This window comes from Lithobates pipiens, unplaced genomic scaffold (assembly GCF_037356315.1).
Source record: "Lithobates pipiens isolate NorthernLeopardFrog02 unplaced genomic scaffold, aLitPip1_a1.2 Scaffold_19, whole genome shotgun sequence".
In the NCBI taxonomy this organism is placed as follows: domain Eukaryota; kingdom Metazoa; phylum Chordata; class Amphibia; order Anura; family Ranidae; genus Lithobates; species Lithobates pipiens.
In genome coordinates, this window is record NW_027507764.1 from 486605375 (window position 1) to 486629243 (window position 23869).

A 23869-nucleotide genomic window follows, 5' to 3' on the forward strand; every position below is an offset into this window, starting at 1 on the left:
TAAAGAATGAGGAAGGACACCTGGTTTCAAAGGATGGGGAGATGGTGAAGGTATTGAATTTATTCTGTTCTTCAGTCTTCACGAGGGAATCAATGGGCTTTAGTAACCAAAACTGCAGTGCTTATCCTCATGACAAGTCACAGAAAGCAGGAAGCACCCTCATTGCTAACAGAGGACAGAGTTAGACTTGGGAAGCTTAAAATTAATAAATCACTGGGACCGGATGGCTTGCACCTGAGGGTACTTAGGGAACTCAGTCAGGTAATTGCCAGACCATTTTTCCTAATTATTACTGACAGTCTACTGAATGAATGAATGAATGACTTGTATAGTGCTGCAAATGCGAACTAAATCTCTTCAAGGCTCTTGATCTGACCTGCGTTAATTCCTTCTTAAAAGAGGTGGGTCTTGAGTTTTTTCCTGAAGGCCTGATGGTTTCCTTCCAAACGGATGTTCATGGGTAGAGCATTCCATAGCCGTACTCCTTGGACTGCGAGGAGGTTTTGGTTGGTTGATCAGAGGTTGTGATTGGGAGTGTAGTGTTTTATTTTTTCGCATAAGTATTGAGGAGCATCTCCTTGTGTGCATTTGTGGGTCAGGCAGAGGGTCTTGAATGTGATTCGATCCTTTACGGTTAGCCAGTGTAGGATCCTCAGGGGGGGGTGATGGATTCCCAGGTTTTTTTCCTGTGACAAGTCTTGCTGCCGTGTTTTGGATGACTTGTAGGCGTGCAATCTGGAATTTAGGTAGTCCTATGTAGAGGGAGTTTGCGTAGTCGAGTCAAGAGTTGATGATTGTTCCTACTACTATTGCTTTCTCTGCTTCTGGAATGAAGGGGATGAGTCTACCTAGCAGGTGTAGAAGATGGTAAGATCCGCCGACTACTGATACTATTTGTTCATCCATTGTCATTTCTGAATCGAAGATGACTCCGAGACTTTTGGCTTTTGTGCTTAGGGGGATGATCTGTCCAAGGATGGTCGGTGGAGTCCATGGGGTCATGGATTTAGTATTTTGGTTTGCATTTAGAAGGAGTTCTGATTTGGATCCATTGAGTTTGAGGGAGCTCGTGGACATCCAGTCATCTATCGATGTGAGGCATTTTTCTAATTCCTGATATCGGTCTTTTTGTGCGGAGATCCGAAAGTAGAGTTGAGTATCATCCGCGTAAGAGTGGAAGCATAGGTTTGATTTGCTGATGATTTTGAGGAGTGGACGGATGTAAATGTTAATGAGCACAGGTGACAAAGGTGATCCTTGAGGGACTCATAAAACAGTAATTCAAAGTAGGAATTGTTCGGAACTCCCTCAAGCAAGGCATAGTCAAACCCCTCCTAAAGAAACCCAACCTGGTCCCCAAAGACCCCAACCACCAAAGACCGATAACAAGCCTGAACACCATTTCCAAGATTATGGAGAAAGCAGTAGTACAACAGCTCCATCTGGACACACACAATCTCTTGGACCCTCTGCAATCAGGCTTCCGCCCGGGCCATGGCATGGAAATGTCACTCCTCAAAATATGGGATGATGCCTTGGAAGCAGCAGATTACAGAGAATGATGTCTCCTGGTACTCCTGAACCTTAGTGCAGCGTTCGACACACTAGATCACAACACTCACTCACTTCTCATCCGCCTCAAAGAAGTAGCAGGAGTCACAGATTCAGACCTACTATGGTTGGCTTCCTTCTTAGGAAATCGGTCACAGACAGTGAAACTTGGAGCCTTCACCTCTGAATCTCGCGCAGTTTCCTATGGAGTCCCTCAAGGATCACCTTTGTCACCCGAGATCTGGTCCAGTGTGTTGTTGTTGAGTGGTTCAGTTTCTGGAGGGTGGTGTTGGTGGTGATTTTAAATTTGATAGCGTGATGGTCAGTCCATGGTAGTGGTAAGTTGTTGAGTATGCTGATGTCGATATTTTGTTTGACGATGAGGTCCAGAGTGTGTCCTGAACCATGCGTAGGAGCATTTATCAGTTGCTGAAGACCTAGTTCTTCCAGTTGGTTAATGCAGGCAGAGGCGATGGGGTCTTCGGTGTTGTTTGCCCAGAGATTGAAGTCTCCAAGTACCAGAACATTTTTGGTTTTCAGGGTGTGTATTAAAATGAATTTGGTGAAGGCTATCAGGAGATTTGTCTTTGGTCCTGGTGGTCTGTAGCATAGCAGTATATGAATGGTGTCTTGGGGTGTTGTTTGCAGCTGTAGAGAAAGTGTCTCCATAAAAGGCACTGGGTTCTGTAGCGTAGGTTTGCCGAGCACAAGGTGAGCTATGACGATCACTGCTAGGCCTCTTCCTTTTTTTCCTATTCTATGCTCTGTTATGATCCTGTATTTTTCAGGGACCAATTCAGTTAGGATGGTGTTGCAGTTAGGTGTTAGCCAGCTTTCTGTGATGAAGAGGCAATCTATGTTGTTTTGGGTGATGAAGTCGTGAACTTCTTGTCTGTGCTTGACTGCCGATCTGGTGTTAATCAGGGCGCATGTTAAGTGTTGTGGTTGAATTGGGGTCTTCCTTTGATTGGCGGTTGATTGTGGGTTGATCCTTAGTAATTGCTCTTTTCTTAGTATTTTTGGAATGGACCTTGGCAATGTTGAGGTGGTGTTTCTTAGCCTGTGAAGGGTGTCCACTGAGTATTTGAAGTTGCACATGCTGAGAAAAAAGTAAAAATATGATGATGATGATATAGATGTGGCGGCGATGTGGTTGCTGAGGAGATGATGGTCCTGCGCGATGTGGCTGATGAAGAGGGTGGTGATGCTGATGGTCCTGATGAAGGTGCGATTGTTCAGGTGGTGGAGAAGAAGGCGAACCCTGCTGACCTGCCCTCCCTCCCCGTTGATCCAGAGGAAGGCGAAAAACCCCTGGCTGAGCTGGCCAATTGCTGCAGCTGAGAAAAAAATTCCTTCCTGACCCCTGAGGCAATCGGCGGACCCTGGATCAACTGCTAGTGTGTGGTGCCCTGAGGTACTTAACTGTACTTACCTGTCCGTGGGGTGTACTCATTTTTCTGGGGTGGTCCAGGTATGAGGAGAAGGTGGATAGAGATGGGCATCAGGGCTAGGCCTGAGCCGTGGTTAGCCTGGCGCTTTATTCTCCCGGTGCCTCTGATGGTGTGGTCCGGTACTGAATGTGGAGGTGCTCTGGGGATGGGAAAGGCCTACTGGCCTGCAGTACCAGGTAGTAGATGAGCTGCGGAGGTTAGTCGTTGGTTGGCCGTGGTCTATCCTATGTGGAGAGTGGGCTGGGGAGGAAGTGAAACTGGTCGGCTGCTGTGGATAATGCCCTGGTGAGCTGAGGGCTGAATGGGGGCCGGGAGGGGTATGAGAATCACAGTTCTGTTATACTGGTGGGCACTGGAGGTGCTGTGGCCACATCAGGGTTCTCCCACTCTACAAGACTCTGGTCCGGCCACACCTAGAGTATGCTGTCCAGTTCTGGGCACCAGTCCTCAGGAAGGATGTACTGGAAATGGAGCGAGTACAAGGCTTAGCCCTTGTACACACAGTCGGAGATTCTGACGGAATGTGTCCTATCGGACCGTTTTGTCAGATGATCCGACTGTGTGTGGTCTCCATCGGACTGTTTCCATCAGAGTATCTGACGGACCAAGTTTTCCAACTTTTCCGTAAAATTTTCAGACAAAATGCCCTGATCGGACATACTCCGATCATGTGTAGCCTACTCCAACGGACAAAGTGCCACGCATGCTCAGATCAAATTCTTAGACCAAAGCTATTGGCTGCTAGCCTGAACGTAGTCCCATTGTAACGAAATAACGTCATCACGTTATGTACAATCGGATTTTCCCCCACTTTGTCCGATCATGTGTATGCAACAGTTTCGGACAAAATCTGTCGGACAAAATCCAACGGATTTGGTTGTCAGAATGTCCAACTGTGTGTACAAGGGCTAAGACTTGTTTTTCCGGCACATCTCACAAATGCTTAGTGCATGGAGATCTGTAGAATTTGAAGACCAAGGCAACACCTCAAACTCGTGTTCCTAAAACCATTATTGAACCAGTTTTGCAGTGTGAAAGGTTTCAATATTCCACTGAAAGAGCCACTGCCATAATGGAATACCATTTCCATGAAGGGGTGTCCTTGGTCAGCAAAAATAGGTAGGTGGCACATGTCAAAGTAACATCCACATGAATGGCAGGACCAAGGTTTTCCAGCAGAACATTGCCCAAGGTATCACACTTCCTCCACTGGCTTGCCTTCTTCCCATACTGCATCCTATTGCCATCTCTTCCCCAGATAAGCAACACACGCACCCAACCATCCACATGATAAAAAAGAAAATGTGATTCATCAGACCAGACTGACTTCTGTGGTCCAGGTCCAATACTGACATTCCCATTGTAGGTGCTTTTGGCTGTGGTCACAGGTCAGCATGGGCGCCCTAACCGGTCTGCAGCTATACAGCCCCATACGCAACAAGCTTTCAACATATCAACCTCTTGACTACATACTTGCTGCCTATTATATTATACTGAATTTTAGATGTCATTCTAACGATATAACCAATGTTATTAATTTTTCCTCTCAGAGATTATAATGGTATGGTTGATCAGGGTATTCCTGAACTTTGCAGCAGAAATGTCCTATTTAGCATTAAACCATGTATGTTTGGATTCTATCTTAAAACCGTTATAGACAACAACTGCTCTTAAAAGTTTTAAAATGTCTATTAACAGATAATATGGAAGTAAACATAAGAGATAGGTCTCAATATAATGTCATGAATATCCTTAAACTTTGTCAGATATACACTGTAGACATGTCACTGGAGAAGTGGTTGAGGGGGTGTATGTTAGGTTGCTCGTCTTCTGTAAGTAACCCCTGGTAGCCTAGGCTAGGATTGAAGAGCGGAGGTCCCTTTCACCGGTGGACAAAACATTACACATACACACTATTGTACGTGAATAATGAATGTGCCTATTGAAGCACACACAACAGTTTTATTTAGTTTGAGCTGAAGGACAGCCCTGTGGTTTAACCAATCAGGTAATTCATACATACATCGACATTTTTCTTAAACTCATGACATTATCTAAGTCAAAGGTGAAATACAGTCTTCTGATAGTTATTTCGTCATTTCAACATCTGCTGACTGACCATATTCTTGCGTAACCAGTCCTATCTTAGCTTTGTACCTCTTACCGCAGACAGATGCATCCTAATATGTCAACATCTTGCATCTTAATTCTGAACTTAGTGAAATGCACGCCTAAGCATATTATCTTAGACCTTTAACCTAGTACCGTATATCTTTTGGTAACCTTAATAAGTATTCCCTTATAATCCTTCCTTTGATCATTCTGTGATTTACATAATGATCATTCCTTTTCTAATTTAATAGCACAGGCTTCATACTCCGAACCCTTGTGCTCTTGGTTTCTATACCATACCGTTGGATCCTTAACAATGGAAGTGAGTTTCAGATCCTTCGGAGCGACCGTGTTTCCCTTTTTACATAAACATTTGATTATCTTATAACAGGCATATAAAAATAGAATGAAGAGAATCACAGTGACAATTGTCATGGCAGCATTTCGGAGCCAAGATATTAATCCCCCAAAACTAAAACTGCTCGAGAAGGGATCCCAGTTTTTTCCTATGTTCCTTGCCTCTTTCTGTAGTTTATTTACCTCTTCCCTGTGTTGGGCAATAACGTCATAGTAGTCTGGGACTTCGATGCTGGTATTATGAATCCAGGTACAGCACTCATAATCCTCAGTAGTCTCACAGAGGCCAGTAAGGGCTGCACTCATACTTTCTATAGCCAACTCATGTAGTTCTAGTTGCTTCCTAATTGCCCTAGTTTCTAGATTTAGTTTGGTTATGTCATCAGAATTTTCCTCCAGAATCTCATCAATTATGCCAGTGTAATTATTTAATCTTTTCATTAGGTCAATTCCCCACCCTGTCCAGGAAGGGAACCATGCCCAGGCCATATCTTTTTCTAAAAACAATTCTCGTTTATTACGGTGTCTAAGGGGATATCTAGGATGCATGCTGGCTTCAAGGAGGTGACTTCCCTTGTTATCCCCTAATACCCCCATGATAGGAACCATGGCTGCAAGGTAACACCACCCCTGGGGTTTGGTTGGGATCCAGGGGTGACAGAGTTTGCCGCAGCATATATATATGGTATTTCCTAGAGCTAGGGGTCGTTTATGGAACACGTTCCTAAGAGTATCAGAAAGGCCAGAGAGCACCAGTATTGACATTAATTGGTGTATTGTAGTCTTGGTACTGGAGCTAAGAAAGTCTAAAAAGGTGGCATTTAGGGTGGGATCTGAAGTATGGAAGAAAGAAGGACTGTTAAATGATGTCATTGAAATGTTAAGTTTTGCTTGTTTGCAAACCTCGGCTCCATCTGTGGTGTTTCCCAGTCGGAAACACCAGTCTGGGAAGTGGCTTCTACCTATAATTTGGAAAGTGAGGGTTTTATTTGGACGGGTCCTAGTAACATTCGTTAGGACGATAGGGGGTGTTCCATTAAGGAGGGGGGTAAAATTCAAGGGGACTGCCATGAGAGGGATTCTAGCTGTACTGGGATGTAGCTTGCTGCAAATCCAGCATTTCTCAAAACCAGATTTTTGAGCATAGCTATATTTGAATTTTAGTAGTAACATCTTGTTAGTCAGTCCCTTAGGTGACTCATTAACGGGTACAATACTTCTACTATGTCTTTGGCCGGGGGTATTATTCATCTTAGGTGGTCCACATATCCCTTTTAATAGACCTAAATCTTCTGGATGATATATACAGTTAGCTATCAACCAGGTTGGTAGGAACACTACTAGGGTAATACAGCATAAGAGGCACAAGGCCTTCCCTGACACTGATGGAGAAAGCATCTTTGTTTTTTAAAGTTCTGATTATTTGTTATCTAAGAGTTCTGTTCTTCTTCTTCGTTTCTCATCCCGGCAGTTGTTGGCTCTGTTTTGTCCTTTTGAGGGGGTGTGGGATCTTCCAGGGAAATTTGTTCTATGCCTCTCTGAACTTCTTGTAGATCTTGTTCTTGGGAGTTGCTGCTCTCTGTCACTGCCAGGGGCTCTGGAGTCGAGGGAAGCTGGGGACACTTTTTAAGACGGCTGGCGTGGATCCAGGTGTTTCCTAGGTCTGTTAACACTGCGGTCCTGGATACCTTTTCCACCTTCCATGGTCCTGAGAAAGCCGGTCCGATACTCTTTCTTTGTGCTAATTGTTTGATCAGCACTTTATCCCCAGGGATGAAGGGATGCGTTGGTTCTGTGGGAAGAGGGAAAAAAGGTGACAGAAACTTGTTCGTTTATTTCGTGGAGCATACTTACCAGATTTTTCACGTACATTTCCTGTTGGGAATAAATGTCAATATCAGTGTCTTGGTCTAATGAGGGTAATTCTATGTTTGCGGGGATTCCCATGAGGACCTCAAAGGGTGATAGTTTTGTTCTTGCATGTGGATCTTCCCCTCTTTTGACCAAAGACCTTCAGGGTCTTTGGTCAATCCTTCCTTTGTCCAAAAATGGACATCATCTTCTGTGGCCATTGATTGCATCTGTGCTATGACAGTTTTAAAGTTAGGTGCTGCGAAGTGTTCCTTGAAAAACATTGTTGTGGGGGCAGGTGGGTTAGGGGAAAAGGCAGCAGCTCTTTTAGCTTCTCTGTCAGCAAGAGCATTCCCTTTTGAAACACGACTGCTGTCAGAGGAGTGTGCCTTTACGTTAATTATGGCTACCTTTCTTGGAAGAAGAATGGCTTGGAGGAGAGCACTAATCTGTGTGGAGTTGGCAATTATTTTGTTATCTGCTGTTTTAAAACCTCTATTGGCCCATATCACACCAAAATCATGCACCACTCCAAAAGCATATCTACTGTCTGTGTAAACGTTCACCTCTTTACCGGTGAATAGAATGCAGGCCCTAGTGAGGGCTTCTAACTCTGCTACCTGGGCTGAAGAAGGAGGTAATGATTTTGCCTCCAGTACGATGTCTGGTAGTTGAACAACTGCATAACCGGTTAAAAAGGTGGAGTCAGAGGGACGTGAGCAGCTACCGTCAACGAAAACATCCTCTGCACCTGAGATAGGGGTGTCAGTGAGATCAGGTCTGGGACTGGTAATAGCAGCAACCTTTTCCGAACAGTCATGTATAATGTCTGGGTCATGTGGTAAACGCAACATGGAATGCAAAAGGCGCACAGCGGGGTTGCTGGCAGGCACATATTTGAGTGTGAGGTTATCAGTGTTCATCAGTGTTATCTCATAACCACTAAGTCTTTGCGAGGTCATATGTTGGGTATTCATGTTCTGAATAAGATGCGTGACTGAATGAGTGGTATAGAGAGTCAATGGGTGACCTAGCACTAATTTGTTTGCATCTTGTACAGCCATTGCACAGGCAGCAAGATTTTGGAGACAGAATGGCATTCCCTGTACTTGGATGGGGAGTTTTTTTTTAGATAGGTAGGAGACAGGGCGGTAGCCTGTTCCATGCTGTTGTGTTAGCACGGCGGCAAAAGAGGTCCCCGAGACTACACAGTATAGTTGAAAAGCTTTACCATAGTCTACCAACCCTAGGGCGGGAGCATTTGACAGACTGTTTAATAGAGCTTGAAAAGCTTGTAGTCTGTCTTCAGTCCAATCTATTAATTTAGGGGCTGTCGAGCCAGTAGCCTCTCTTAGGATACTATCATAATGAGAACAGTCAGGAATCCATTGGCGGCAATATACCATTGCACCCAAGAACGAGAGTAGGGCGGCTTTGTCTTTTGGGGGACTGAGAGCTCGAAGGGCTGCGGCACGTTTGGGGGACACTAGCCTTGTCCCTTCCTTTAGAATGCACCCTAGGTATTCTACCTGTGGCTGGCACCATTGTATTTTCTTCCTTGAGGCTAGATGCCCGGCGTGAGCTAGGTGTTGTAACAGTGATGTTGAATCGACCGCACAATCTTCAGCAGTTCGACTGCACAGGAGCAAGTCGTCCACATACTGTATCAGTACCGACCCTCGCTCAGATGTCCAAGACTTGACAGTCTCGTTGAGTACCATAGAGAAGGCGGCTGGACTGTCTACATACCCTTGCCAGGTTAGTTGGCCCCCGGCCCAGGAGAAAGCAAACATAGGTTGGGCTTCCTCTGCAATGGGAATGCTAAAGAAAGCATTCGCTAAATCAATTACTGTGTAGCATAGAGAGTCTGCCGGTATGCATGAAAAAATAAGTGATGTCTGAGACTAGGGGTGGGAGGGGAATCACTTGTTTGTTTACTGCTCTGAGGTCTTGGACGAGTCTCCACTCGCCACTGGCCTTCTTTACAGGGTAAATGGGTGTGTTCCAGGGACTGATGATTGGTCTCAGGATACCTTTTGATATGTAATCATTAATTTGAGGGGAGATGCCTTTGACTTTCTCTGGGGGTAGGGGATACTGTTTTTGATATTGTATCCCTGCATCTGATCGCATTTGGGGTGCATATGGTGTGCAATTAATAAAGCCCACACTACCTTTGTTTTCTGCCCAAATCGTGATGGTCAAGGGAGGAAGGTATCATTAGAAAGAAACTCCTGTGTGCATGTCTTTTTGGGAACCCTCTGTGTGCATGTCGCTTAGGGCCATGTAAGTCACATAATGGTGAACTAGCGGTAAGGGAACCTTCTTTATTAAACTTAATGGTAATACACAGTTGTGCCAAGAGGTCCCGTCCCATACGGGGCACAAGGCATGAGGACAAGACGGCAAAAGTTTGGGTACATAATTTCTGTCCTTCTGGAGTGGCTACAGTCAGTGGTGGAGTGATGGGATGGGTGACAGGTGTCCCATTAATACCAACAGAGTTTCCCTCGGTGCATTATTTGTGGCTGTGTAGGATATTGGGGTAGTGGTTGACGAGGGTTCTGGTATGGCAGATAACGGGGATACTGTGGGCGGGTCTGGGGGTTAAATCCCCTGCCTCTGCCTCTTGCTCTAATCTGTCCAGTCCTATAAGGGCACTGGGATTTCCAATGTCCTTGCTGTCCACAATTGCCTATATTTTCCAAGGCATTTGTTCCATGCACAGAAACAATCCTTCATGTATTGTGGGTCAGCCCCTTTGCAGGGAGGATAAGAATGCTTATGTACCTGACAAATTTTACTGACTTCTTGCCAGTCTTCCTCAGTACAAGGACCATATGGCCCTGGGTCATGTATCCCCAATTGCTGACACCTTTCTCGGACTTGTGTCCAAAATGGTTCTACCTGGGGGCCAGGGATCATATTACTGACAAATTCATAGGGTGATGGGGTGGCCATGGCTTGGGTTGCTGCAGAATTCCCCATCTAGTAGTCTGGGCAGTGTGTGTCTAGTGGCAGGACACAGGTGATAACACCCGGTTTGTCCAACAATCCGGTCTCTGGTCTGGGAGTAGGATCCCTGATCTTTTTTGGGGCAGATGGACTTATATAAAACTATGAAGATTCACCCTTAATATACGATAAAGGGTAAATTTTTCCTGGTGGCGGGATATACCCCTCTTACACCAAGTCTGCAAGAGAACCCCCCTGGTCTGGTGGTCAGTAAAATCCACTTGTCATCTATTCTTAGGAAGAGTAGACCTAACGTGCAATGGGGGCAGGCGGATGCTATGTCACTACAAGAGGGCTCCTCATATTCTGCACTCATTTAAACAACAACAATTATTTTCCTTATACTCTATATTAAAACTTATACTCTATATACTTACACGTGTACCTAGAGAGAAACAGACATATTCTTAATATACTTTAAGACATGACATAACCGTATTGCAATACATTTATCAATTTATAGTGCACTTTTTTTTAAAAAAAAATTTTTTTTTCAAATGGGCGTCCACTCCACCAATCCCTTTGTCACGGGCGTAATCTACTACTTCCCGTGTTAAAAATACTATCACCAATAGTTTTAAGTCAGACCAACCTAGTCGGACTCCCCTAAACCTATAAATTCCTTGCGAGCCCTTTTAACCTCCCGAGGGACCAGCCTAGTCCATCGCGAAGGCACAGTTACTTCTTTTAATTTTAAACTAAGTTCGTAGCGGCCGCCCGGACAGAGTAAGTGTTTACACCATTCACCAATCAGGTAAAAAAGAGTAAAGTGACTTACCTGTCGCAAGACGAGACGAACCCCACTTTGCTGGTACCAAAACTGTTAGGTTGCTCGTCTTCTGTAAGTAACCCCTGGTAGCCTAGGCTAGGATTGAAGAGCGGAGGTCCCTTTCACCGGTGGACAAAACATTACACATACACACTATTGTACGTGAATAATGAATGTGCCTATTGAAGCACACACAACAGTTTTATTTAGTTTGAGCTGAAGGACAGCCCTGTGGTTTAACCAATCAGGTAATTCATACATACATCGACATTTTTCTTAAACTCATGACATTATCTAAGTCAAAGGTGAAATACAGTCTTCTGATAGTTATTTCGTCATTTCAACATCTGCTGACTGACCATATTCTTGCGTAACCAGTCCTATCTTAGCTTTGTACCTCTTACCGCAGACAGATGCATCCTAATATGTCAACATCTTGCATCTTAATTCTGAACTTAGTGAAATGCACGCCTAAGCATATTATCTTAGACCTTTAACCTAGTACCGTATATCTTTTGGTAACCTTAATAAGTATTCCCTTATAGTGTACATCTCACCTAGGTTGCTACACAGTGTGAGATGGTAAATCCAGGATGGATCAGTTTCTCAGCAGCGATATGCTGCTGAGTTGTTATTTAATTTTGCCGGGCCTGGGTTTATATGGAATGGCAGGTAGGTTTGGTAGAGGGACCTGTCATTCCACATCCCCCGATCCAGTTCTGGGTTTGGGATCAGGTGAGCTTTGATCCTAATTAGCCTGGGAAGCTAAAGGCACTGCAGGGTCTGCAGGTGGTTGCTCTCAGCCAGGGAACGAACAATCTGTGTGTTGAAGGAAGCTGCAAGCACAGCCACTGCTGGAGCTAAAACTCACCCTGCGATGTCCAGGCGAAAGACGCTGTGTTTGTAAGTGTCAGATAGGTGAGCAGAACCTGTTAGTAAGCGCCCAGCCGGGCTAGGACTTTTATTTTTGTTGTACTTAGAAAGCACGGTGTTGCTGTATATTTTGTTTGCTGGACTGTTTGTACCACGAATAAACGCCAAGATCTGCTTTATAAATTCCAAGTTTGCTGTGAACTGTGTCCAAACACACCCTACCCCGGGAAGATCCCTTACAATTGGTGGAGGTAGCGGGCAACGCGGTTGCTAGGGGCAACGGTGTGGACAGACTTGGCTACAGCTGCTGATGTCCTGGGTGAAAGCTGCAACTACACTCCAAAAACAGTCCAGCAACATGGAGGAGATGCTGAAGCAGTTTATGCAAGTGAGTTTGCAACAACAGCAGGCGCAGACAGAGGCCAATAGACGACATGAACAGTCCATGGCTGCACAACAGCAGATGATGGCTGCACAACAGCGGATGCATAAGGAAGAGTTGCAAGCTTTGCGCCAAAGCCAACAACAACTTATCGAGCACCTGATAGTAAATCGAGAGGCGCCTGTGGTTGCTAATCCACCCACAATGGAGGGAGCCGCTCCAGAGATTTTTTTGGGAGAAGGACTGTGCAGAAAGCGCTGCAAAAGATGACTGCTGAGGACGATGTTGAGGCCTATCTAACAGTATTTGAGCGCGTGGCTGAGCGAGAGAAGTTACCAGCCGCTGAGTGGGCAGAGGTAATTGCGCCCTATTTAACAGGTGAACCTCAAAAGGCCTACTATGACCTCAGTGAGCAAGAGGTTAAGGACTATACTCGGCTAAAAGAGGAGATACTTGCCCGACTAGGAGTTACTACTGCAGTCCGTGCCCGGAGGGTACGCAACTGGAGCTACAGTCTGGACAAATCAGCGAGGTCCCAGATGTATGACCTAATCCATTTGGCAAGAAAGTGGTTGGAGCCAGACACTTCTACTCCTGCACAAATCCTAGAGAAGGTCGTGATGGATCGCTACCTCCGAGCGCTTCCTACTGACCTGCAACGCTGGGTGGGACAAGGTGATCCTAGGAACGCAAACGAACTTGTCAACCTTGTGGAGAGGTTCCAGGCGACTGAGGACTACCTCCGTGATGTTCCTGCAGCATCTTCACCTCCCCGGAGCGCCAGATCTGTGCCGTCAGCTGGTAAGAGACTTCCATCTATTGGGGGAGTGTGGAGGGGTGCTGATGGGGGGAAAAGGGCTCAAGTGGTGTCTCAGGGACAAAAGACTGGTGATGGTCCCGGGTGGCTAAGGGGCTCTGAAAAAGACTCCTTGCCAAAGAGACCAGGCCCTATCCAGTGTTGGAGATGCCATGAGGCGGGACACGTGTCTGCCCATTGCCCTCTTACCTCTGAACCCATGGAATGTGACGCTAGCCGGCGTCAGTCGCTATTTGCGGAACCATCTTGTGCTGCAGTTCCTGGACTAGAGACTGAACCGCAAATCTGCAACATCACAATCAATGACTTTCCTGTTAAAGCGTTAATGGACTCAGGAAGCCTTGTAACCTTGGTGCATGCTAGCCTGGTGACTGGGGACTTAGAGTCTAAAAAGCATATGAGTGTTGTGTGCATACATGGTGATACAAAAGTGTACCCTATAGTGCTGGCTAAAGTCGGGACTGAACAAGGCACCGTACAATATGAAGTGGGTGTGGTTAAAAACCTCATGCATAATGTAATATTGGGGCGCGATTTTCCATTATTCTGGGCTCTTTGGGAAAAAAGAAAAATCCCCAAAAGGAGTGAGGATACCTCTAAGGGGGTTGCCTTGTCCACTATGAATGATAAAAATGTGCAGGATGAAAATGATTGTTTTCCTTTGCAGGTCCTGGCTGGGGAGGAGGAGGCTCCTCCCACTGAGCAAAATATACTAGACTTAGAGGTGTCTAGCGATAATTTTGGGACTGCACAATTACAGGACCCCACTCTCAAAAATGCGAGAGAGCAGGTTGCTGTTATGAACGGGGTACCTCAGGAACCAGATGCTGAAAAAAGATTTCCACATTTTTCGGTGACTAATGATCTTTTCTATAGAGTCAATAAGGTTAAAGATGAGATTGTGGAACAGCTTCTGGTACCTAAGCCGTACCGGCGTCAGGTGCTTGACATGGCACATAACCATGTTCTTGGGGGACACTTGGGGACTGACAAAACGCGAGAGAGGGTTCTCCAGAGGTTTTTTTGGCCGGCCATATATGAGGACATTAAAAAATACTGTGAGTCGTGCCCCACATGTCAGGTTAGTGCCCCAGTGTCACATTTTCGCAGTCCTTTGGTTTCGCTCCCTATTATAGAGGTGCCTTTTGAGCGTATTGCCATGGATTTAGTGGGTCCCATTGTAAAGTCAGCTAGAGGACACCAGTATATTTTGGTAGTCCTGGATTATGCGACCCGCTATCCTGAGGCTGTACCCTTAAGAAACACTGCATCTAAAACAATTGCACGTGAGTTGTTTTATATGTTCTCTAGGACTGGGATCCCCAAAGAAATCCTAACTGACCAAGGTACGCCATTTATGTCGAAAGTAATGAAGGAATTATGCAAACTATTTAAAATCTCACACATCCGTACCTCTGTGTACCACCCCCAGACGGACGGATTGGTGGAGAGATTTAATAAAACTTTGAAACATATGTTGAAGAAAGTGGTGGCAAAAGATGGTCGTGACTGGGATCATTTATTACCCTACCTCATGTTTGCTATTAGGGAGGTGCCCCAAGCGTCCACAGGGTTCTCACCATTCGAGTTGGTCTATGGTCATCACCCTAGGGGTCTACTGGACATTGCAAAAGAGACATGGGAGAATGAGTCCACCCCATACAAGAGTGTTATTGAGCATGTAGCACAAATGCAGGACCGTATAGCCACTGTAATGCCCCTGGTAAGGGAACACCTCCAGAGGGCTCAAGAGGCCCAAAGTAGAATTTACAACCGGTCCGCAAGAATCAGGACATTCAACCCAGGCGATAGGGTCCTTATACTAGTCCCCACTGTTGAGAGTAAATTCTTGGCGAAGTGGCAAGGTCCTTATGAAATTGTTGAAAAGATCAGTGAGGTGAACTACAAGGTGCACCAACCAGGTAGAAGGAAGCCTTTCCAAGTTTATCACATAAACTTGATCAAGCCCTGGAAAGACAGGGAATCCTTGGTGGCGACAAATACTGTTAATGATTTGTCACAACCAATCCCTCCAGTCAAGGTAGGTGATACTCTATCAGTGTCACAGAAACAGGAGGCTCAGGAATTTTTACAGAAAAACAAAAACAAGTTCTCTGACCTCCCAGGGCGTACACACCTCATCCATCATCACATTGAAACTGAGCCTAGAAGCAGAGTAAACCTTAAGCCCTATAGGATACCGGAGGCACGTAGGGAAGCCGTATCTGCCGAGGTAAAACGTATGCTTGCTCTGGGGGTAATTGAGGTGTCACAGAGTGAATGGTCCAGCCCAATTGTGCTAATCCCAAAGCCCAATGGAACTTGGAGGTTCTGTAACGATTTCAGAAAGTTGAATGAGATCTCCAAGTTCGATGCGTATCCTATGCCCAGGGTAGATGAGTTGATTGAGAAGTTGGGTAACGCCAGGTACATAACCACTCTCGATCTCACAAAGGGCTACTGGCAGATTCCACTTTCTGGTGAGGCTAAAGAGAAAACTGCATTCTCCACCCCTGATGGGCTATTCCAGTATGTAGTGATGCCATTCGGGTTACATGGAGCGCCTGCAACTTTCCAGAGGTTGATGGACTTGATTCTGCGACCACATCGTGATTACTCAGCTGCCTACCTCGATGATGTGGTCATTTTTAGCCCTGATTGGGAAAGTCACCTCTGTAAGGTACAGGCCGTGTTGGATGCCATAAGTGATGCGGGGTTGACCATAAATGCCGAGAAGTGTGCTCTAGCCCTAGAAGAGGCCAAATATCTGGGCTACATTATTGGGAGAGGGTTGATTAAGCCACAGCTAAATAAAATTGAGGCAATACAGAATTGGCCTAGACCCCTGACAAGGAAACAGGTTAGAGCTTTCCTGGGTATTACGGGGTATTACCGTAGATTTGTGCCGAACTTTGCCTCAGTTGCTGCTCCACTAACTGACTTGACAAAGGGCAGAAAGACAGCAATGGTCACGTGGACCCCAGAGGCCGAGAAGGCTTTCCAAAGCCTTAAGTCTGCCTTGTGCCAACCACCTGTGTTAGTTACCCCCGATTTCAGGCGAGAATTTCTGGTCCAGACAGATGCCTCTAACACAGGCTTAGGTGCAGTACTCTCACAAGTAGTGAATGGTGAGGAGCATCCAGTGACGTACTTGAGTAGAAAACTAACCCCGGCCGAGAAAAATTATGCCATTGTGGAGCGAGAATGTTTGGCAGTAAAGTGGGCCCTAGAATCGTTAAAGTATTACTTGCTAGGCAGGAAATTCAAGTTGGTGACAGACCATGCCCCCCTAACATGGATGAAGTTAAACAAGGAGAGAAATGCAAGAGTGACTAGATGGTTTCTCTCCCTACAAAACTTTAATTTCACTGTGGAACACAGGCCAGGGAAATTACAGGCAAATGCTGACGCATTGTCAAGGGTGAGTTGTCTGTGGGGACAAAAGGCTCAGCCCTCCGGTCTGAAAAAGAGGGGGGGGATATGTAGACATGTCACTGGAGAAGTGGTTGAGGGGGTGTACATCTCACCTAGGTTGCTACACAGTGTGAGATGGTAAATCCAGGATGGATCAGTTTCTCAGCAGCGATATGCTGCTGAGTTGTTATTTAATTTTGCCGGGCCTGGGTTTATATGGAATGGCAGGTAGGTTTGGTAGAGGGACCTGTCATTCCACATCCCCCGATCCAGTTCTGGGTTTGGGATCAGGTGAGCTTTGATCCTAATTAGCCTGGGAAGCTAAAGGCACTGCAGGGTCTGCAGGGGGTTGCTCTCAGCCAGGGAACGAACAATCTGTGTGTTGAAGGAAGCTGCAAGCACAGCCACTGCTGGAGCTAAAACTCACCCTGCGATGTCCAGGCGAAAGACGCTGTGTTTGTAAGTGTCAGATAGGTGAGCAGAACCTGTTAGTAAGCGCCCAGCCGGGCTAGGACTTTTATTTTTGTTGTACTTAGAAAGCACGGTGTTGCTGTATATTTTGTTTGCTGGACTGTTTGTACCACGAATAAACGCCAAGATCTGCTTTATAAATTCCAAGTTTGCTGTGAACTGTGTCCAAACACACCCTACCCCGGGAAGATCCCTTACAACACCTAAAATCCAGACACGTATTTATGCCAAACACAGCTTACCTTGGCATCACTGATATTACAGTGCTCATAGATTACTACAGAAAATACATATTATTATGCTGCACTTTGGCGATGGTGGACCTAGATGAAATAAATGACAACCCTGATTGAAAATGATACCACGCTGAATGCTCCGAATGAAGGCTCTGTTTGAAAGTGACACATTCTGGGATCCTTGATGTGAACTCTATTCTGTTTGAAAATATTTGTGGAAAATCACCCACAACATTGCAAATAGCAGGCACCAAAATTATACCCCCATGACTGCACCGCAATGTACAGAACATTTGAGCTAGTTGTGCTATCTGGCTGATAGGGGAAAATTATTGCTTTTAAGTGTTGTTCATTTCTTTTTTCCCCAGTAAAATCTGATGAGCTTCAGACAATCAAGAAGGAACTGACCCAAATCAAAACCAAGATCGACTCTTTGCTGGGCAGGCTGGAAAAAATTGAAAAACAGCAGAAGGCTGAAGCAGGTTGGTGAAAATGATTTATGGCATAGTCTTTGGAATCTCATTAAGATGAAAATTAAAGCAAGAAAAAGCAGATAACTCAAAGCTGTGGATTTTCTTGGAAAGAATTGAAAATCCATGAACATAAAGCACATATTAAATGGTATCTGAAATAATAATAAAAAAAAAAAAACATACACATTGCCAATGTTCATATCTGTAAAAACTAAATATTATTGGGTTCTGGGAAAGAGACACCCCTGCCCCAAAGCTCCCTCCATGTTGAGGGCATGTTGCCTGGTAAGGTTCAGGAAGGGGGGTACTCGCTCACCCCCCCCCTTTCGAGGCCTGATGGGCTGCATGCTAAGGGTCACAGTTTTTTTTATTGTTTTAGTTTTGGCGTGGGGTTCCCCTTAAAACCACACCAGATCCGAAGGGCCTGCTATGGATTGGAGGGAAACCCCATGCTGTTTTTTTTAAATTCATTTTTTATTGACAGCTGATGAGTTATTGGTTGTTAAAGAGGGCGTTCCAGCCCACTCCTTAAAGCGGACCTTCAGTCATTTTTAAAATTTTCCATTTAATAAATCTTCTGCCCTTGTTGTTTTAACTTTGGATAATAAATTTTTTTTTCTGCCAGTAAATAGCTTATACAGCTCACTTCCTGTTTCTTGTCTGGTCCTTAGCCTAGGCTTATGACATCATGCACAGCTCTCTGTCTCACTTTCGTAAGGGTTTTTTAGGAAGGGAGGCTGGGTGAGTCATAAGAGGGCCAATGAGAGCTACATGGGCTGCAGAGCTGGAGGTGTGTCTCTGTAAATCCAGGAAGTGAACAGGCAGCAGCTTCAGCTGCCCACAATTAAAATGGATGCAGCCAGACTCAGTGGAGGGAGATTTCTGCAGCATATTTGGCAAGTACAGAATCACAGTATGTATAAAATAATATGCAAAGTGGTCGGAGGGAAGCTTCAGAATGGCAAATGTGTGTTAATTACAAATTATGTGAGCAGGCTGCAGTTCTTCTTTAACAACCAGCTATTCTTTACACAGAATTTGAATCAGTCAATGATTTTTCGACCGATCCAAATTCGAATCGTTCTGAAAATTTGGAATTCGTTGGAAAATGAATAAACAAAACTTTTAAACAAAACTTTTATTAACCCTTTTCAACCTTCTTAAAGTGTATGTCTGGGCAAAAAAATAAATAAAATATATACAGTGATGGCTGTCCTTCTGGAACTTCTCCACAGAGAATCTCTGGAGATCAACCAGAGTGACCATCGGGTTCTTGGTCACCTCTTTTACTAAAGTCCATTTCCCTCAATTGCTCAGTTTAGCTGGGCGACCAGGTCTTGGAAGAGTCCTGATTGTGCCAAACTTCTTCCATTTGAGAATTATGGAGGCCACTATGCTGTTGGGAACCTTCAATACAGTGGAGTTTTTTGGAATTAGTTGGAAAATGAATAAACAAAACAAAATTAGTAACTTAACAAATCTATACAAAATGAATTTTTCCGTTCTGCACATGTCTATTACATTACACTGCAAGCTAAGGAGAACATGGAGATCCTCTGGGTTGTAGAAGCTGCCTGTCCAGTGAGATAACCCTATGGTCCAGAGCTGTTTTTCCACTTATCTCACCAGCTGTTATGAAGGCTTCCAATAATGCTAGCCCTATGGTAGCTATAGCCAAATTAACTTTGCTGACTTCAGGTTCATAATTCCAAAAACATACCTCTGTTATTTTTACATACTGTAGATCACAATAAATGCAGACCATCATAATTAAGTTCCTGAAGGAAATGTCCTTTAAAAACTTTTAAACATCTAACATGAATTAAGAATTTCAGTTGTACGCTATTGCATAGAATAAAACTGTATTCTTTTTATGGTTACCCGTTAAATCGGTGCACTGGGCTCAGATTTGAATACTTTTATATGAAAATTAACCAAAGATACATTTTTCTGTAAAGGTCAAGTAAAACTGAGAAGTTGGAAGGAATAAAAGAGTTGATGAGTAAAACTCTGCTTAGTGCATGATCAGTAAATCATTGTTCTGGAACCTACTGGAAATAAGTGATAAAATAATATTAGAAGCAGAGCAAAAATCCAAGTGTCAGTCTTCTCATTGTTTCAGACCTCCAGCTCAGTACTGCACAAGAAGGCTTTGTGTATTCCCACTTATGCAGAGAACTACAAAACACAGCTTGCTGTATTAAATCTTATTATTCAAGGTTAGGTTGAGTATAACAGCTTGGAGGGATATAACATTTATAACTTTTATTAACCCTTTTCAACCTTCTTAAAGTGTATGTCTGGGCAAAAAAATAAAAATAAAATATATACAGTGATGGTTGTCCTTCTGGATCAGCCAGAGTGACCATCGGGTTCTTGGTCACCTCTCTTACTAAGGCCCATTTCCCTCGGTTGCTCAGTTTAGCTGGGCAACCAGCTCATGGAAGAGTCCTGGTTGTGCCAAACTTCTTCCATTTGAGAATTATGGAGGCTGCTATGCTCTTGGGAACCTTCAATACAGCAGAGTTTTTTTTTTGTTGCTATCCTTCCCCAGGCCCGTGTCTTGCAATAATCCTGTTTATGAGCTCTGCAGGCAGTTCCTTTGATCTCATGGCTTTTGCTCTAATACGGTATGCATTGTCAGCTGTGAGGCCTTTTATTGAGAGGTGTGTGCTCCAAATCAAATCATGTTCCAAATCATGTCCAATCAACTTAATTTACCACAGGTGGTCTCCAATCAAGGTATAGAAACATCTCAGCAACGATCAAAAGAAATGGGAGGCACCTGAGCTAAATTTCAAGTGTTGCTGCAAAGGGTCGGAATATGTTTGCCAATGGCTTTTCTAAAAATCTGTTTTCACGTTGTCATTATGGGGTACCGAGTGTAGATCCTATATAGCAAGCAATAGTGCTGCAAGTTTTAAAATGACTTGCTAAGCTATTGCAAGACTTGCCAGGCTTCACGAGTTTGTTGCTCAATTGCAGGAATTCTGCATTGCATGACTCCAGATCAACTTTCTTCATCAAACATTCTGCAAGTCTGCTGCAAGTCTGGTTCAGTTATGTTGAACAATGGTCATCCCACCACAGGGGTCACTGTGGCTGAATTTTCATGCTGTAGACTTGCAGATCTCCTGCTGTAGACTCACCACTACGACGTTGCTCGTGCTAGAGACTTGCCACACAAATTTTCTAAATATTGGAAAAGTCAATTAGACCTTGTGCTTCAAGTGCTCTGCAAGTGTACGACTAGACAATGAAAATGTGCAGCAAGTTAAAGGACTTTCAACACTGCCACAAATTTGTGTTATCCTTGCTATCTGGGATTAATCAGGAAAATAAATGAATTTAACTACTTCTGGAACGCCCACCGCACAAATACTGCAGCAGGGCGGCCCGGCTGTGTGAAACAACATACCTGTAAGTTGTTCGCGACTTCTGGGTCTGGGCGCGCACGCCACCGGCGACTTGCTCCCTCTGTGATTGGACGAGAGACAGAATGGTTGTCTGCCTATGTAAACAAGGCAGACCATCATTCTGTCAGACAGGAAGAATCAGGAACACAGATCTCTCTCTTCCTCAAGTCAGTCCATCCCCCACACAGTTAGAAAGAATTCCCTAGGAGCACACTTAGCCCTTTAATTGCCCCTGATGTTAACCCCTTTCCTGCCAGTGTCATCTATACAGTGACATTGCCTTTTTTTTAGCACTGATCGCTGTATTGGTGTCACTGGTCCCCAAAAAGTGTCACTAAAGCCTCGTACACACAATGAGTTGGTTGGCAGGGTATTGTCTGTTGACAGACTGTTGTCCTAAAATCTTACCGTTAGTAAGCTCCTTTTGATAATTGTTGTCCAACTTTTGGCCAACAAATGTTGGATGGCAAGCTAGAAAATTTTTAGGTTTGACGTCAGATTTTTGTATGGTCAGTACATAAATCCACCACACAAAAGTCGAAAGTACAAACCGCATGCTCGGAATCAATGCTCTCCAAACACAAAATTGGCAGAAGGGGTCCAAAGGGTGGCGCTTAAGAGCTGAAATTCCTTGTAGTACGTCACTACGTTTGTGTTTGTTGCACAACAATTGTGTACCGTTAGTATGGAAGACAAGATCCTGGCACACGCCCTTTTGGCAAAAATCAGACGCTCGGTTGGCCAACAAACGTACCGTGTGTACGAGGCTTTAGTGTCCGATTTGTCTGCCGCAATGTTGCATTCCTGCTAAAAATCGCTGATCCCAGCCATTACTAGTAAAAATAAAAATGCCATAAATATATCCCATAGTTTGGTTTGCGCAAAAATGTTATTGCATTTACAATCGATATACGCTAATTGGGATTTTTCTTTTTACCAAAAATATGTAGCAGAATACATATTGACCTAAACTGATGAAGAAATTTGATGTTTTACATATTTTTATTGAATCTGTTTTATAGCAGAAAGTTAAAAATATAGTTTTTTTTTCAAAATTTACGCTATTTTTTTGTTTATAGCGCAAAAAATAAATACCGCAGAGGTCATCAAATACCACCAAAATAAATCTCTATTTGTGGGGAAAAAAGGACATTCATTTTGTTTGACTGCAAAATTGTCAGTTAGTAAGTAATGCAGTGCCGTATCCCAAAAAACAGCCTGGTCATTAAGGGGGTAAAACCTTCCGGGCTGAAGTAGTTAAATAACTGTAGTATCAGGCTGCAATATAACAAAATTGAAAAAAAGTGAAGGGGGTCTGAATACTTTATGAATGTACTGTATATTACATCTCTGCAATACATGCACATGTTTTGAGCAGAAAATTGCCTGTTGATCTTGCTGTTTGAGCTAGGAATGCTCCTCTGCTGCACTGAAATCCCAAGTAGTTTTTCAATCCTGACCTGTTTTCCCTTGCTGGACTATAGAGCACTCTCCCCCTCCTCATTCCCATAACATAAGGGGTAAGGTGTTGTCCTGTAGTTCAGCACAGGAGAACTGGGTAGGGTTGACAACTTTGCTTGGGACTGTGCATCAGAAGGACTGTATAGTCAGTTCATACAGGAAGTTAGAAGCGCATTGGATTTTTGGCAGATTAACAGGTATTTTGCTTGGGGAATTTTGTAAGAGGGCAGAATCACAGAGGGGTACAAAATATATACCAACTGAAATATCTTTTGCTATTATATTGGCTCTGCCCCTCCACCACTTCTGACTAATACCACATATTTACTTATAATTTTTTTTTTTTTTTTTTTTACCAGTGCTTGGTTTAATTTTTAGACATAATGATTAAAAGAAAAGGCAAAATCCTGCACTCGTGTAAGCCTGCAACACTTTCAAGAAAGTATGGCAGACGCTTTTAGAAAGTCTGTTCTCTTGTAAAATTATTATTGCAATATCTACTGCACTGAGTTTGTAGTCTATTAAGCAAATTTTGCATAACAATAAAGAACAAATTAAGCTTTGCCTCTGCAAATATATTAGAGATTGTATACTTCTGTATTCCTTTAGTTATGTGGTAAGTATGGTGCTAAAAAGAAACATTTTATTGTTCAAGGAACACTATTTTCCAATGTAATATATTTTTGTTAGTATATATTTATGATATATATTTTTCCATTTATTATATAACACAAAAGCAAAACTACTATATGTGCTGGTTTGACTAAATAATACTATCTGTACTTACTCGTACATTAGTGCATTGATCTAATAGATCCAAAACTGTAATAGTATCTATATGTCTGGTTAGCGGAATTAAGATTAACACTCTTTATTATAGCTGTAAAACATTACAAAAACATAGGAGTAAAGTACATTTGTACTAAAATTCTCATCAGTACATTGAAAGACATGGAAATATATGGACTAGGGATGAGCTTGATGTTTGGGTCAAACATAAGTTTGAGTCGAACATTGGGTGTTTGCGAGATTGCAGTGCATTGCTATATGATGATTGGCCAAAGCATGCATCTGACATGCAGAGTGACTAAAAAGGCAGGGTGACTAAGTCCATGCCTCACACTATATAAGGCTGCTTACACGGTGGGCGTGTGTAGTGTCGTTGGCGTGGACAGAGAGCTTCACTTAGACTAAGCAAGCGGTTTATTCAGTTAGTGGCA

General features: G+C 43.9%; 1 protein-coding gene and 1 long non-coding RNA gene across 5 annotated transcripts in view; one reads left to right on the top strand and one right to left on the bottom strand.

Annotated features, from left to right (window-relative positions):
* The window catches only part of RALYL (RALY RNA binding protein like), a 1540715-nt gene that overhangs the window by 1462842 nt on the left and 54004 nt on the right, over positions 1-23869 (top strand). For all 4 annotated transcript variants that reach the window (XM_077492950.1, XM_077492948.1, XM_077492949.1 and 1 more), the window contains one exon: positions 17668-17781. In XM_077492950.1, the coding sequence (XP_077349076.1) occupies positions 17668-17781 (114 nt within the window). The remainder of the gene's footprint in view (positions 1-17667; positions 17782-23869) is intronic.
* On the bottom strand, positions 4919-11652 carry LOC143997371 (uncharacterized). Its single transcript, XR_013277681.1, has 2 exons — positions 11116-11652; positions 4919-7263 (listed from the first exon to the last, which is right to left on the bottom strand). It is a non-coding gene; the product is annotated as an uncharacterized LOC143997371 (long non-coding RNA).